General features: G+C 45.2%; 1 protein-coding gene across 6 annotated transcripts in view; it reads right to left on the bottom strand.

The window, feature by feature from the left end:
• NPNT (nephronectin) overlaps positions 1-16,184 on the bottom strand; it is a 183,247-nt gene that overhangs the window by 21,267 nt on the left and 145,796 nt on the right. For all 6 annotated transcript variants that reach the window (XM_030190766.1, XM_030190770.1, XM_030190769.1 and 3 more), the window contains 2 exons: positions 3,173-3,268; positions 1,419-1,517 (listed from right to left, as the gene is read on the bottom strand). In XM_030190766.1, coding sequence (XP_030046626.1) covers positions 1,419-1,517; positions 3,173-3,268 — 195 coding nt within the window. The remainder of the gene's footprint in view (positions 1-1,418; positions 1,518-3,172; positions 3,269-16,184) is intronic.

Genomic DNA, 16,184 nt, shown 5'->3' with positions numbered 1-16,184 from the left:
GGAAGGGAGAGATGCTCTACTGTGCATGGGGGGGGGAGGGGGGAAATAGGAAGAGGTGCAAATTGAGGCAGAGAAGGATGAAGGAAGGGAAGTGGAGGGAGAAGAGAGAGGGAAAAACGTGGGGCTCGGAGAGAGAGAGAATGGACCTGGGGTGGAGGGAAGGAAGAAAAGAGAGAGATGTTGGATTCTCGTGGGGGTGGGGTGGGGGTTTGGTAGAGAGGGAAGAGAGAGAGAGAGAGAGAAAAAATGGACTTGGGGGGTAGAGGGAAGGAGAGAGAGTTGGACCTGGAGGTGGAAGAAAGAAAGATATTGGGATTTTATTCAGTGGCATAGCCACAGGGGAGGGGAGGAAAGAACCTTAGAGACATGGGTCCCCCACTTTGGGCTCAAGCCCCCTCCAAAACTACAGTACCTGTTCAATGGCTGGTGGGGTAGATGAAGCCCTGCCAGCCAAAGAAATCCACTACCTGTGTCACCCTCTTCCTTCACATACTGCCAGGGCCACAGAGAGGGGGGGCAGGGAAGACAAAATTCCCCGGGCCCAGGCCTCCAAAGGGGGCCCGGCGCCGCAGTCGCCTCCACCCGCCACCCTTCGTCCACCACCGGACCCGGCCCCTCTGAGTTCAAATCATAGCGCCTCACCTTGACCTCGCTCCGTGTGAAAGAAGCGCAGCAGCGGCAGCCTGCAGATCGCCTCCCCTCGGGCCTTCCCTCCCTGTGTCCCGTCCTCGTCTGACGTAACTTCCACGAGGGTGGGACACAGGGAGGGAAGGCCCGAAGGGAGGCGACCTGCAAACTGCCTCTGCTGCGCTTCTTTCACATGGAGCGAGGTCGAGGTGAGGCGCTATGATTTGAATTCAGGGAGGCCCGGCCCAGTGGTGGATGGAGGGGGGCAGCGACGACGATGACCTTGGGGGGGGGGGGGGGCGGCCTTGCCCCGGGCCTGGCCCAGTCTCTTGGCAGCCCTGCATACTGCCTCAGGAGCAAGGAAGTCAGCCGGGTGCCTCTATCCACCAGCACATGCATGAACTGAGCATGCTCAGGAAGTGCCAGCATCGGCTGGTGGAGGGACCCCGCTGACTTCCTTGCTCCTGAGACAGCACAAGGAGGAAGGGGGCCGCTTTGGCAGTGGATTTCTTTGACTGGTGGGGCTTCAGTATCCCACCATCAAAAGTTATGAAATCTAATGAGAGCGAAGGAGAGGAAATGGGTGCCCCTTCCCCTCCTGTGCCCCCCCCCCCCCCAATGGTCTGATAGCTATGCCTCGCCTTTAATTGCACAATTAATCATGATTAAAAATTATAATTGGAATGCAGCCCTAATAATAAAAAGTACCAAGATATGCAGTCAGTATACAATGGTGCAAATAGTAGGAATCATTACCTAACTACATACCAGATGTGACAAAATGCTTTTACCTGAAGGTTCTCTAACCAGTTCCCAGTGCAAGTCACCCTCGGTGTCCCTGATCCATTCGCAGAAACCACTGTCAAAATTGCAATTGTGAACCAAGTGATCTGTGGAAAACAGACCAGAAAATAAGCAACAAAAGCAACACAGCACTGTGTACTTTGTGTGTAATCACACCGAAGTATCCGACATCTTCCCATGTTGCAGATAACTTGACAATAGCAATTATTAATAAAAGAAAAAAAAATGTTGATCTAGCCATACCAGTGGATATAATGGTTAATTCCAAACTCAGCTTCTGCTCCTCTGCTCAGCTGGGAGCTGCAGATGATGTGGAAGCAGTATCAATAGCTCTCAATCAGAGAAAGTTCTAGCCATGACAGCAACAGCTGCCGAGCGGGTCAGGGTGCACATGTACCAGGCTCCAGAGGGAGAAGTAATCCATAATACCTGGCAAATTATTGTTTTAAGACATTTAAATACCTCCATAGTATAAAAGCACAGGAGGTGAGCCTCTTTCAACTGAACGGAAGGTCTGGATGGGTGGGGAGGATCACCTTGTACATTCTTTTGAATTTGAAAGGCGGAATATAATTTTCTTAATTAATTAAAATGGAAAGACTCTCAGATAGTTGTGAATGAAGGACTGGAATGCTATACACCCCAGTAGTGGCCAGTTCCAATATAGCTAGAAACCCAGAGAATCGTGAGGAGGAACTGCTGCCCCTCCCCCTCCTTTTATCAATGTGCACTAAGCAGTTAGCATGTAAGCTAGCACACAGTAGCTGTTATTGCACTGGCATGACAGCATGAGATAATTCATGCACAGACTGCACCGTGTGTTACAGGATAGAGAATGTGCATGGACGGTATATTATAGTGCACAACAGTTTACTGAGTACTGTCACTGGTGCAAATAGTGAGGATGCAATTCAGAGGCTGAATATCAAGGGGATTAAAAAAAAATTTTTTTGCAATGGTATTACAATAAGGGCCCTGTTTACTAAGGTGCGTTAGTGTTTCTAGAGCACCTACACTTAGCGCACACGCTAACCATGTAGCGCCTATAGGGAGATTGTAGGCACATACATGGTTAACGCGCGTTAAAAACGTTAACATGCCTATAATGCTGCTTAGTAAACAGGGCCCTAAGTCTTCAAAAAGGCAGTAGGTAAGTAAGTAAGGGCCCCTTTTACGAAGCTGCGGCAAAAGGGGGCCTGCGCTGTCGTCTGTACGTGTTCTTTAGATTGTAAGCTCTCTTGAGCAGGGACTGTCCTTCCCCTTGTCTAAACTTGTACAGCGCTGCGTAACCCTGGCAGTGCTATAGAAATGCTAAGTAGTAGTAGTTCTTGATGTGCACCGAGGCCCCCCTTTTACTGCAGCGGGTAAAAGGTAGGTCTTTCTTTTTTTTTTTTCAGGAAATGGCCGTGTGGCAAGTGAAGCACTTGCCACATGGCTATTTCGGGGGAGGGAGAACTTTTACCGCCACCCAATGAGGTGGCAGAAAGAGCTCCCATGCTAAGCCGGCGGTACAAACTGGTGCTATAAAAAAATATATATTTTTGTAGCGCTGGATGTGACACGCACTGGGGATGGCTCCTACCGCTGGGCTGCTGTAGTAGCCCGGCAGTACTTCCTTTTTAGCGAGCAGTAAGCCCGCATTGGGCTTACTACCGCTTTGTAAAAGGGGCCCTTAGTAAGTAAATAGATAAACAGATAGACAGACAGGAAGATGGCTAGACAGATAGAGCACACAATGTACCTGGATCATCTTTTGGCTCATATTCATCTGCGCTGATACCTCTTTCTATTTCAAACCCTTCAATCAGCTCATTGTTCACTCCAGGCTGGCGTGGAACTAAAAAGGAATGTAATTAGCTCTTGAAAAAAGGAAAGAAAAAAACAAAACAATAGAACAAAACAAAATGATCCAGAAATAGCAGCAGGTCATGCACTGCTATTATTTTTAATGAGAGGACAGAGACATGGAGGCCTTGGAAATTTCAACCTATTTAATTGCATTTTTATATGAAGAGTCAGGCAGAGGTCTTTAATGCAAAAAAAAAAAAAATGGACGTGGGATCTATACAAAACAGTGATTGAGAGTACAAGCCCAGGAGACAGGCAAAGCAATATTTGTGCAACAGACAAAAGTTCTTGACAAATTTAAAACTATGCAAGATGAAATAAAATAAAAGATACAAACAGCTTATATTGGGTACATCCAGGGCTCTCTTATGCTGAGATGTGTAAATGCAAAATACCAGAAGAAAATCGGTAGTTGGATTTCTTCACTTATGCTCACAAAAGATAGTTGTCTAGATTATCCCTATATTCATTTGCCATCAAGTAGAAATATTCAGGCCGAGCAGTGTGAGCTCAACTATTTAACTGTGAATTTGGTTTGGGGGGGGGGGGGGGGGGGCAGTTCAGCCAAATTGTTTGTAGTAACCACTGCAGTGATTCCAGTTACTCCTGAACTAAGAGAGTAACTGCCTATCTTCATTTCAGTCTACAGCAGTTTTTCCAACCCCTCTTGGCTTCCCTTCTTCTCTCTATCCATCTCCTAACATATTTCATTCCATTCCTATTCCTTCCTCACCCATTCCTTGTACAGTATTGGTCTTTCTAGTGGTTAGAGCAGCAAATCCTACTGTTAGTCCTTGTGACCTTGGGTAAGCTATTTAACCCTCCAACTTAGATTATAAGCCCTCTGGGAACAGGGAACTACCTACTGGGACTGAATGTAATTCACCTTGGAAAGGCATGATGACACATATATGTGTAAAAAGCACTATAGAAATGATAAATAGGAGATGTAGTAGCAGTAGGAATATATTTATATATTTATTTTATTTATTGGGATTTATTTCCTCAAATCATTTGGAATATATTTTCCTCAACATTGGACCCTTGCTTCCCTCTCTTACCTCCCCTGTTTAACGAAGCCATGCAGCAATGCCGACACAGCCCATTCAAAGTGAATGGACTGTGTTGGCATTAGCGCACCGCCAGCCGCTAGCGCAGCTTAGTAAACAGGGGGGTTAATTGTTTATTACTTCCATTTCTTAGCTGCTCTTCCAAAACATTGCTCCGAGTGGTTTAATAAAATAAAATCATAGAAACAACAAAAATACAGAAACAGTAAAAATAGCAACAACATATAATCCAATCATAAAATAAACACATCACACAAATTATATAGTCAAATAGTAAACATAGAAACAGAAATATTTCCCTAAATATATCCTAAAACAATTTCTATTCCTTTACTTCAAAAGTTAAAATAGCCTCTCCACCGAACCAACAAAGGATTGCTGGATCTGAGGCAGTATGGTTTTACTAGAAACGAGTCTAGTCAGATGAATCCGATTAATTTCTTTGAATGGGTGATAAATCAGCTGGATTGAGGGAGAGTGTTAGAAGTGGTGTACTTAGATTTCAGCCATGCCGTTGATATGGTTTCACACAACGTATAAACAAATGGAGCAATCTCAGTATGGGTCCTAAAGTGACTGACCAGCTTATAATCGAACGAGAAAAACGCCCAAGTTCCGACCTAAATCGGGAGATGGGCGTTTTTCTCACAAAAACAAATAAAGCGGTATAATCGAAAGCCGAACTTTGGACGCTTTCAACTGCACTCCGTCGCGGATGCGGACAAAGTGGACGGGGGCGTGTCGGAGGCGTGGTGAAGGCGGAACTGGGGCGTGGTTATCACCCGAACAGAGATGGGCGCCTTTCGCCGATAATGGATGCGTTTGTAGCTAGAATTTAGGGCACTTTTCCTGGACCCTGTTTTTTCACGAATAAGGCCCCAAAAAGTGCCCTAAATGACCAGATGACCCCCAGAGGGAGTCGGGGATGACCTCCCCTGACTCCCCCAGTGGTCACTAACCCCCTCCCACCACAAAAAAATGATGTTTCACAACTTTTTACTTTCACCCTCAAATGTCATACCCTCTTCCCAAGCAGCAGTATGCAGGTCCCTGGAGCAGTTGTTAGGGGGTGCAGTGGATGTCAGGCAGGTGGACCCAGGCCCATCCCCCCCCCTACCTGTTACAATTGTGCTGCTTAATGCTTAGTCGTCCAACCCCCCCAAACCCACTGTACCCACATGTAGGTGCCCCCCTTCACCCCTTAGGGCTATAGTAATGGTGTAGACTTGTGGGCAGTGGGTTTTGAGGGGGATTTGGGGGGCTCAACACCCAAGGGAAGGGTGCTGTGCACCTGGGAGCTCTTTTACCTTTTTTTTTGTTTTTGTAAAAGTGCCCCCTAGGGTGCCCGGTTGGTGTCCTGGCATGTGAGGGGGACCAGTGCACTATGAATCCTGGCCCCTCCCATGAACAAATGCCTTGGATGTATTCGTTTTTGAGCTGGGCGCTTTCATTTTCCATTATCGCTGAAAAGCAAAAACGCCCAGCTCACACCTTGGCGAATAAAACATGGGCGTCTATTTTTTTTGGAAAATACGGTTCACTCCGCCCCTTCACGGACCCGTTCTCGGAGATTAACGCCCATGGAGATAGGCGTTTCTGTTCGATTATGCCCCTCTGAGTGAGTTAGAAATTGAGTTGGTAGTGGTAAATGGAGTCATGGTAAATGGCTCTTTTTAATATTTTTGTAAAATACTTGTGGAAGGGCTGTTGGCTAAGGTTTGCCTCTTTGAGGATGATACTAAAATCTGCAATAGGGTGGATACTTTGGATGGTGTGGTTAACACAAAGATGGATCTAGTGAAACTTGAGGAATGGTCTATATATATTTGGCAGCTAAGATTTAATGCTAAAAAATGAAGTATCATGCATTTAGGATGCAAAACCCTACTGGAGCAGTACAGTATAGGGGACAAAGTATTTCTGTGCATGAACGAAGAGTGGGATCATGGAGCGATTGTATCTGTTAATCTTAAAGTTGCAAAAGTGGTTTAATAATGAGAAGAAGGTGAGAAAAAGAGGACTACTAGGAATGAAAGGGAAAGATGGGATTAGTGAAGAGGAGGATCAGAAGCAAGCTGATAATTTGAATATTTTTTCCTTAGTATTTATGCTAGAAGGTGAAAGTACAACTAAAAGCAGAGAAAGCACTGGGACTTGATGGGTACATCACAGCTCAAGAAGTTACTGACTGCAGTCATCACAGCTCTGTTCAACTTATCACTTGAAATAGAAGAGGTTTCAAGAAACTGACAGCTTCACCGGGGTGTGCACAGAGTGCAAGATGAAAACTGTTAGTAAGGGAGGCATGTGCTGACTAATTTTGGACAGCAAGAATATATGTAAATGCCAGTACTCTAGTTATATACATGTGTATATGTGCATAAATGACCCTTTTCTGGCTATGCACTATTCTCTGAGTCAGTGGCGTTCCTGGCCTGGATGGCACCCGGGGCGGAGCGCCGGTGCACCGCACCCCCCCCCCCCCCCCGCTAGATGACACCTCCCCCCTCCAGCGAAATTAAACCCCCCCCCGGGTGCACGCCACTGGGGGGGGGGTGCTGCGGTGCGTGCCTGCTCCTCTGAGTTTGCTAAACTTCGTTTGTTTGCTGCAGCTCCCTCTGCCCTGGAACAAGAAGTAACCTGTTCCGGGGCAGAGGGAGCTGCAGCGAAAGAACGAAGTTTAGCGAACTCGGAGGAGCAGGCGCACGCCGCGGCAACCCCCAGCGGCGTGCACCCGGGGCAGACTGCCTCCCCCCTTGGTACGCCACTGCTCTGAGTAAATGATGATGGATGGTTTGGCTGGTGGAAATGTCTGTACCTGCAAAGTAGGTATGACTACTACTACTATTTAGCATTTCTATAGCGCTACAAAGCGTATGCAGCACTGCACAAACATTTGCACTAGTATTCTATAAAGACGTGTAAATGTTTACTTTTCTGTTTAGAGTAGGCTTCAAATACGGTAGGTGCTTTTCCCTTACGAAATTATCCTCCACATTAGGAAGTTCAGTGAAATAAGACATAGGAGAGTGCTGAAGAAGAAAGAAGGGCCAGGGGAGATATGGTTTAGAGCCATGGGTTATCTTCTGCATGGAATAAGTACATAAGTATTGCCATACTGGGACAGACGAAAGGTCCATCAAGCCCAGCATCCTGTTCCAAACAGTGGCCAATCCAGGTCACAAATACCTGGCAAGATCCCCAAAAAGTACAAAACATTTTATACTGCTTAACCCAGAAATAGTGGATTTTCCCCAAGTTCAATTTAATAATGGTCTATGGACTTTTCCTTTAGGAAGCCGGCCAAATAGAATAGAATACTAGTGTAAACCACCTTACTCATACCTACTTTGCAGGTACAGTATTCTGAATGCTCCAACCAAGACATTGTCCCTGTATACACTCACCTGCAAACTATGCACTTAGGAAGAAGGCTGGCATATATCAAAAATGAAAAACTAAAGGTTGTGCAGTCATCCAAGGTATTAGGAATGATATTGGATTCATCTTTGACTTTCGAAGCACAGATTGATAGTTTATTTAGGAAGATATTTTTGAAACTAAGACAACTACACTTAGTTCGGTCTTATTTTCATGAGTATCATTTTAGATTGTTGGTCCAGTGGATTATGGTAATGTTTAATATCTGGGCATTTCAGTGAAATTGAGGAATCGTTTGCAATTATTGCAGAATACAGCTGCTCGTATAATTTTTAAGAGGAGTACGTTTGACCATGTGTCTCTCCTGTTAAAGGAATTACACGGGCTCCCGTTAGAGGCACGAATACTTTTTAAAGCTTGATGTATAATTTATAAGATCTGGAATGGTTTAATACCAATTCAAGTTACTCAATTGGTTGTGCGTTCATCATTCTAGACTAAGCTCTAATCAGCCATTTCACTGGATGAACCTTGTCAGTCCATCATTCAAAGATATTACTTTTAAAAGAGTTTTGGACACCTCTTTTATATATCAAGCTGCTCAGCTATGAAATAATTTCCCATTTGGTCTTAAGCACCAACCTTCCTATGATTTGTTTCGGAAGAATTTGAAACCTTTTTTTATTTAAGAAATCTGTGAATTTTGACTTTGAATTAATTTAACATTGCATATGTTGTAAGTGCCCGTAATTATATAGATTTAAAAAATTGTAAGCTGCTTTAGATCTATATAGGGAATACGTGGGCTGTAAGTGTCAATTTAGATTAGGTTAGATTATATTAGATATATGTGTGTATGTCAGCACAAACATGCACATATTCTAGTATTCTAAATATCTACACAACTAGCATATGAGTGTAATCACCTGCTTTATCGACTCCCCCTCCCCCACATGCTTCTGAAGAAATGAGAACTGAAAAATAAAAAGGTTTACGGAAAGGAGAATCAAAAATCTAGGGACCATTCTTACAGTGCTAGATTGTTTCTACACAGAACTTTGCTGCCACCTCTATTTAGGAGCTTGTGGTACAATCCTAGAAAAAAACCGAACAGAGAGAGCAGTGGCATAGCTAGGGTAGTTGACACCCGGGGCCGGTCATTTTTTAACACCCCCCCCCCCCCCCCCCCAAATCCAGTACTAGGCATACCGAGAATACAAAACACTCAGGACCTATAGAGCAATTCTACCATACCATAAGCAGTACGAGTCACACAAGGAAAAGGAAAGCATCTTAAACACTACAGTGAGCACTAGAACATCAATTCACCTATTGTAAAACGAAAACAGACAGATTAGTACAGATCGTCAATCCTGCACAGTCAATGCCAACCGAAAGCCATGTCTTTTTCACAAACACAGATACACCCTAATCCACTATAGAATAAGTAATCATAAACTTTCTATTTAGACAAAAATTAAACTGAACCCCCGATGCCAGACTCTGCATACAATGCAACACCACAGAAACATAAAATGTCCCCTAGTACTGTGCAAAATATAAAGACAGCAGATGTAAATTTGAAAAAACTAATACCAATCACCACTTTACAAATTAACAAATAGAAATAAAACAAATACAGAAAATAAAATAATACCATTTTATTGGACTAATACATTTAGCTTCCAGAGGCCAAAATCTCCTTCCTCAGGTCAGTACAGTATAGTGCTGTTACAGTATCCTATCCTGACCTGAGGAAGGGGGTTTTGTTCTCTGAAAGTTAAGTCAAAATGTATTAAAATTAGTCCAATAAAAAGATTACCTTATTTACATGTTCTATTTATAAACAACACAGCTACAATACTATATCCTAAAGCAAAATAATAAAAATATATATTTACAGTTTGTTGTCTCTGGTTTCTGCTTTCCTCATCTTCTTTTCACTGTCTTCCTTCCATCCAGGATCTGTCTTTGCTCTCTCTCTGCCATCCAGTGTCTGCCCTCTCTAATGTCCCTTCCATCCACTGTCTGCCCTCTCTCTCTCTGCCCCTTCCATCCACTGTCTGCCCTCTCTCTCCCTTCCATCCACCATTTGCCCCAGTCTGCCCTCTTTCTCTCTCCCCCTTCCACCCACCATCTGCCCTTTCTCTCTGCCCCTTCAATCCGTCTGCCCTCCCTCTCCCATCCATCCAGGGTCTGCCCTCCCTCACGCTCTCCACTTCCATCCAGGGTCTATCCCCTCTCTCTCTCTGCCCCCTCTTTTCAGCCCCCAGTTCCACCTGCCCCTAGTTCCAGCCCCAGCCCACATCTCCCACCTGCCACCCTTTTCAGCCCCACTATCCCACCAGTCCCCAGCCCTTTTCTCCCATCAGTCCTGAGCTTCAGCTCCCAGCCACTTCTCCCTGTCCCCTTTTCAGCCCCTAGTTTCAACCCCAGCCCTTTTCTCTCACCAGTCCTGAGCTTCAGCCCCAGCCAGTTCTCCCCGTCCCCTTTAAAGCCCCCAGTTTCAGCCCCTGCCCCGTTTCAGCCCACAGTTCCAGCACTAGTCCCCTTATCCCAAATACCCTCCATTTCAGCCCCCAGTTCCAGCCCCCTTCATCCACCACATGCTTTGCATCCCCCCTTTTCAGCCCCAGACCCATTCTCCCACCTGCCCCAGGCATGGACCCATTCTCCCTCCTGCCCCCTTGTTAGACCCCAGTTCCAGCTTCAGATCCCTTCTCCCCTCTGAGCACCCCCACCCCTCCCCTCCCCAATCCCCTTCTCCCCTGTGAGCACCCCTCTCAGTTCCCCCACCCTTCCCTAATTCCCTTCTCCCCTCTAAGAACCCCTCTGAGCTCCCCCCACCCCTCCCCAATTCCCTTCTCCCCTCTGAGAACCCCTCTGAGCTCCCCCACCCCTCCCCAATTCCCTTCTCCCCTCTGAGAACCCATCTGAGCTCCCCCCACCCCTCCCCAATTCCCTTCTCCCCTCTGAGAGCCCCTATGAGCACTCCCCTCCCCAGTCCCCTTCTCCCATCTGAGCCCCCCCCCTCCGTGGAGAGCGACAGAGCCCTCTTCTCCTGCCACCACCCTGCGTTTTTTTAAAATCCATGCAGCGACGCAGGCAGCACCTCGTGTCTGCCCTGCTGTGTGCTGTGAAAAAAGAAAATCGCTTCGCTGGCGTCGGGCCTTCTCTCGCTATGTCCCGCCCTCGAGGAATTAGAAAGTTAGCTCAAAAGTGGGCGGGACATAGCGAGAGAAGGCCCGACGCCAGTGAAGCAATTTTCTTTTTTCACAGCACACAGCAGGGCAGACACGAGGCGCTGCCTGTGTGGCTGCATGGATTAAAAAAACGCAGGGTGGTGGCAGGAGACGACGGAGCACCCCCCCCACCCGCCGACACCCAGGGCGGACCGCCCCCACTGCCCCCCCCCTTGGTACGCCACTGAGAAAGAGTCCTAAGCACAAACCACAATCACTAAGCAACGCAACACTGGAATTGTCAGAATTGTGCTCGAATTGAAGACTGGAAAACCCACTATTCTGTTCACCTACGAAGCAACGGACAAGGTCCTACTTTTTGCCCTTAATTCAGATGCTGGGCGTGTTAACATTGGATTTTTGACTTCTAACGACCCCCTGACACAGGTGCTGTGCACCGAAACATGGCCCGTGCCGGGTCGTTGATGTACAAGGCCAATCTATGCCTTGGAATAAAAGGACTTGTCCCATTTTGTAAGGCTCTCGGTACTTCTTTTTGTGTTTTACAATCCTGGAAAAAGACACAAGTCACAGGTTCCACAGCAACCATGGCAGACATGACACATGCACTGCCCTATGTGGAACAAATGGTCAGCTGGACTAAAATAAGATGGGAAGCGGGATATTTTAGGAAGCATTTGTGAAAGGCCATCCATGCACAGACGGTGTCCTCTTCAGTATGCATGCTGGTAAAAGGCCAGTGCACTATCTCCCAAATAACTGCTTCTCGTGCTTCACATGCTTTCAGTACTAGGAGCTTGTCACTAGCCTCCTCCTCCTCCTCCTCACTGAGCACATTCCAATAGGGAGTCTCAGTGCTATTTTTACACAAGCTTTTCTTCATATCTGGTGCTATCAGCTCAAGAGGTTCTTATTCAAATTCTTTAAAACAGGTTGAAAAGCCTCTTAGGGAGCTAGTGATGTAATTAGATGGTTTATTAGGTAATAACATTTGCTTTATTTATTTACTCTGGAGTTCCTGTATGTTTGCTTGCCAAGATGAAAGGTAAACGACTTCTGAAGTAACCCAAACTGAATGGATTTTTTGATATTTATATAAAGCTTATATGAAAAAGCAGTAAAGGGTAAAAGGTCACGAATATCCTGCCTTTCTGTGGTATAACCAAAGTGGTTTGCATTTATTATATGCGGGTACTTTCTCTGTCACTAGTGTGTGCACAGTCTAAGGACCCTGTTTACTAAGCCATGCTAGAGGCGTGCTAGCATTTTTAGCACACGCTAATCATTAGAGTGCGCTAACCATGCAGATGCCCATAATATTCCTATGGGCATCTCCATGGTTACCGTGTGCTAATTTTTAGCATGCACTAAAAACACTAGTGTCCCTTAGTAAACAGGGCCCTAAGTTTTTTGTACCTGGGGCAACGGAAGGTTAGGCGACTTACTCAGGGTCACAAAAAGCTGCAGGAGGGATTGAACCCCATTCCCCAGGTTCTTAGCCCAATGCACTAACCATTAGGCTACATCTCCAATCAAAAGTCCCTTATTCACTGTTGTATATATCAAGTTGTTTTAAGCATGAAATGAAAGGAAAACATCTGAAATGTAGGGTTTTTTTTCTGTGTTGTGAATAATATACACTCTGAATAGAGTACATACTGTTTTGAAATAGTGTGCATGCCTATGCTCTTGAAAAATACTGCATACTCTGCAAAGATTACACACACTTGAAAAATAGTGCACACTTCACAACATGGTCCTCCTTGAAGTAAAAACATTAAAAAAAACAAAAAAAACAAAAGAAAAATTCCTACAAATGACACAGGAAACTAAACAGACAAAAATGTTTGCCTTGCACACCTCTAATAGCTGTGATGATCCTGTAAAATACTGAATTATTTGTAGATTTGTTGTCTTTTTTTTGTGCAGTAATTATCCCAGAGTTATTGTGTTTGACTCATCCGCAGAATTTCAGGTCTTGTTTTCAAGGACAGTGGCCAGGAAGCAGGTTTTTCTGAATATCTCTGGCACTAAAAACCAGGGGCACAGCCTTACAGCCAATTTTGAGTGGGTCTGAGGCCAAAATGGATGGGCACGGAATTCAGCCCTTCCTGGCCCCCCCCTCAACTCTGCTCTCAACCTACCCTCAAACACAAAACATTAAATACCTGAGCTGGTGGGGATCCCCAAACTGCACCAGCCGAAGATTTTCTCCTCCTCGAGCAGCCAGTGCTCTTCCAAACAGCAGCTGGCAGCACTTGACTTAAGCTGATGCCATTGCTGGTAGTCTGTACATACTCAGTGTTTCTGCCTTGTGAAAACTGAGCGTGTGCAAAGGGGCCTATGTGTGGTACCAGCTACCGTTTGGAAGAGCATTGGCTGCCTGACAAGGAGGAAATCTTTAGCTGATGGGGTTAGAGGATTCCCACCAGCCACACACAGCAAGAGAGCCACACTTTTGCGTGGGCCTGAGTACAAGTCCCACCTGTAGCTAAGCCACTGCTAAAAACAGATATTTAGCTGCTGTTCAGTATGTTTTGAACCTAGAAAAAACGATGCTCAACCTGCATAGGAGGCAGAGTCAGTCTACCCCTACTGCCACCCACAAATGGCAAAGCATCCCCTTATATACATGTTTTATGCTCCTTTGACCTCTCCACCTAAAACATTTAATTCAGTTCAAGGCAAGAGTGGCCTCCCTCTGGTGCAAATATCTACCCTTATTTCTATGTTTTTTTTTTTACTAAGCCACAGCGGTAGCGTTTTTAGCTCGTGGTAAAAATCAGCTGGCCGTAAACACCAAGATGCTCATTATATCCCTATGGGCGTCTCAGCTTTTACCACCAGCTGATTTCTACTGCACGCTAAAAATGCCACTGAGGTTTAGTAAAAGACCAACTATATGAGCAAAAACAGTATACTTTCCTGCGAGACAGCCATTCACCCATATATTGCTTTTACTCTATTCTGTGGCCTCAACATTGACAGTAGAAAATGTACAGCCCTGTCTCAGGGCTGTTTCTCACCATTTTTAAAGAGACATTCTTTCAACTGTTGCAGTACACTGTGGCACGTGCCTTTTTCAGTACAGCACCTCCTCCACAGTTATACACCTACCTCTCTCACCTGTGCTTCCTTCCCTCTTTCAAAGGTTTTGCTCAGCCCCATAAGTGCATATTACTGGCATCTGTCTTGTACGTAGTCATTCATACCCAGTGTATGCACATCACCCCCCCCCCCCTAAATACAAACCATACAGACTAAGAAAAGTACCCCTTCTCCTCCCTCCAAATCTGGAACTTGCCCCCAGATTCTGTATAGGTCACCCAAAGTGGGCGCACAAATTTGGGCACAGATCCCAGATCTGCCCGTAGCCTAATTAAACACTAAAAAATCAATAATTGATGTTAGCATGCATTAATTGGCAGTAATTAAGACTTGCACGCTTATCTGCCCTACACCTTATTCTATAACATGTGTGGCTCAATTTCATAGTGTGCAACTCAACAGTGGGCATGGTGAAGGGGCGTTACCAGAAATTAGGCACAATGTTATGGAATATCTGCATTTGCGCCTAACTGCCATCAGTTGGTTGTGAGCATTTATACCAGTTTTGGGCAGGCGTAAGTGCTGGCACCCAAAGCTAGGTGCAAAATGTGCTAATGCCATTATTTTTAAGTGACAGAATGGAGTGTTGCAGAGCTATCCCACTTTTTACCCCGCCCCCTTTACTATCACAATTGTAGTTCCACCCCCCACTATCTTCATTGTGCCATGTCCATTGTTTATATCTTTTTCTTTTCTCCTTTTTCTCTCTCACTATATTAGATTGTAAACCGCTCTAACGGCTCCCATACAGTGGGGTAGTAAATATTAAATAAACTTGGAAACTAAGCTGGTATTCTATAAAAGACATTCTGTGCAGAGCACCCTTTGCAGAATACTAGCTTGCCACGGATCACAACATTTTGGGTGCCGTTTACTGAGTCTTGCCCTTGATGCCTGCGCAGTTTCACTAAAGTGAATGAGCACCCCTACCTCCAGAAGATGCCTCATGTTTTCCTCTCTTCCTGCAGAAATGGCAGCGGGAAAAGCTTGGAGAAAAGATGACTGAGGGGAGATATGATAGAGGTCTATAAAATAATGAGTGGAATGGAATGGAATGGGTAGACGTGAATCAATTGTTTACTCTTTCCAAAAATACTAGGACTAGGGGGCACGTGATGAAGCTACGAAGTAGTACATTTAAAAGAAAACAGAGAAAAGTTTTCATCACTCAACATGTAATTAAACTCTGGAATTCGTTGCCAGAGAATGTAGTAAAAGAGGTTAGCTTAGCAGGGTTTAAAAAAGGTTTGGCTATCTTCCTAAAGGAAAAGTCCATAGACCATTATCAAAATGGACTTGGGGAAAATCCACTGCTTATTTCTAGGATAAGCAGCATAAAATGTATAGTACTTTTATGATATCTTGCCAGGTACTTGTGACCTGGATTGACTACTGTTGGAAACAGGATGCTGGGCTTGATGGACCGTCAGTCTGTCCCAGTAGGCAATACTTATGCACTTCTATGTATTTATCACAGCAGTGGTAGTATTAGTGCTGGCGTTGGCTATCGTAGGCTTTCATTCAGGCAATGAAGATGATCACATGATGCCTTTTTACTGTGTGTCCACCAACACTACTAGGGCAGTGTCTTTTCAGCTCTTAACAAGTCTATGACTGAAATGGCTAGGCATAGCTGAGAGGCATACTGTGGTCTTTGAACCTTATGTAAAGAAGGTGTACATGATGATGCAAGATGAAAGTGTTACCAATCTCCACCTGGGCTCTATATATATAGCCACTGGTTGGTGCATGGTATGACTGTTTCCTGGAGTAGTGGCCTGCATGCCAGCTGACAGCAGTGATAGCAGGAGTGCACAAAACATCATGGGCTGGATGGCACTTTGCCTGGATTGAGTGTGCTGGCTGCATTGTTGAATATGCAAGGATATTTGCAGACGAAAGCAGTTGCCTGTGTATGCAGGCATCTTCCTTATACCCGAGTCATTGTCACAGGTCAGTGACAAGGTATGCAGCAAAATTTACAGATTTGTTGGAGTATGAACGTGGAGTTAAGAGGAGCTGATGCCGAATGGAGATTATGTGGCAGCAAAAAGTGTATTGGTTGAATTGGTTCACATGCTGACCTGGTCTACAGCATTTCTTGTTTCTTATAGCATTTGGGGGTTTGTTTGATTCAACTAAG

This window comes from Microcaecilia unicolor, chromosome 2 (genome assembly GCF_901765095.1).
Source record: "Microcaecilia unicolor chromosome 2, aMicUni1.1, whole genome shotgun sequence".
Classification (NCBI taxonomy): domain Eukaryota; kingdom Metazoa; phylum Chordata; class Amphibia; order Gymnophiona; family Siphonopidae; genus Microcaecilia; species Microcaecilia unicolor.
This window is presented reverse-complemented; position numbering and strand designations above follow the sequence as displayed.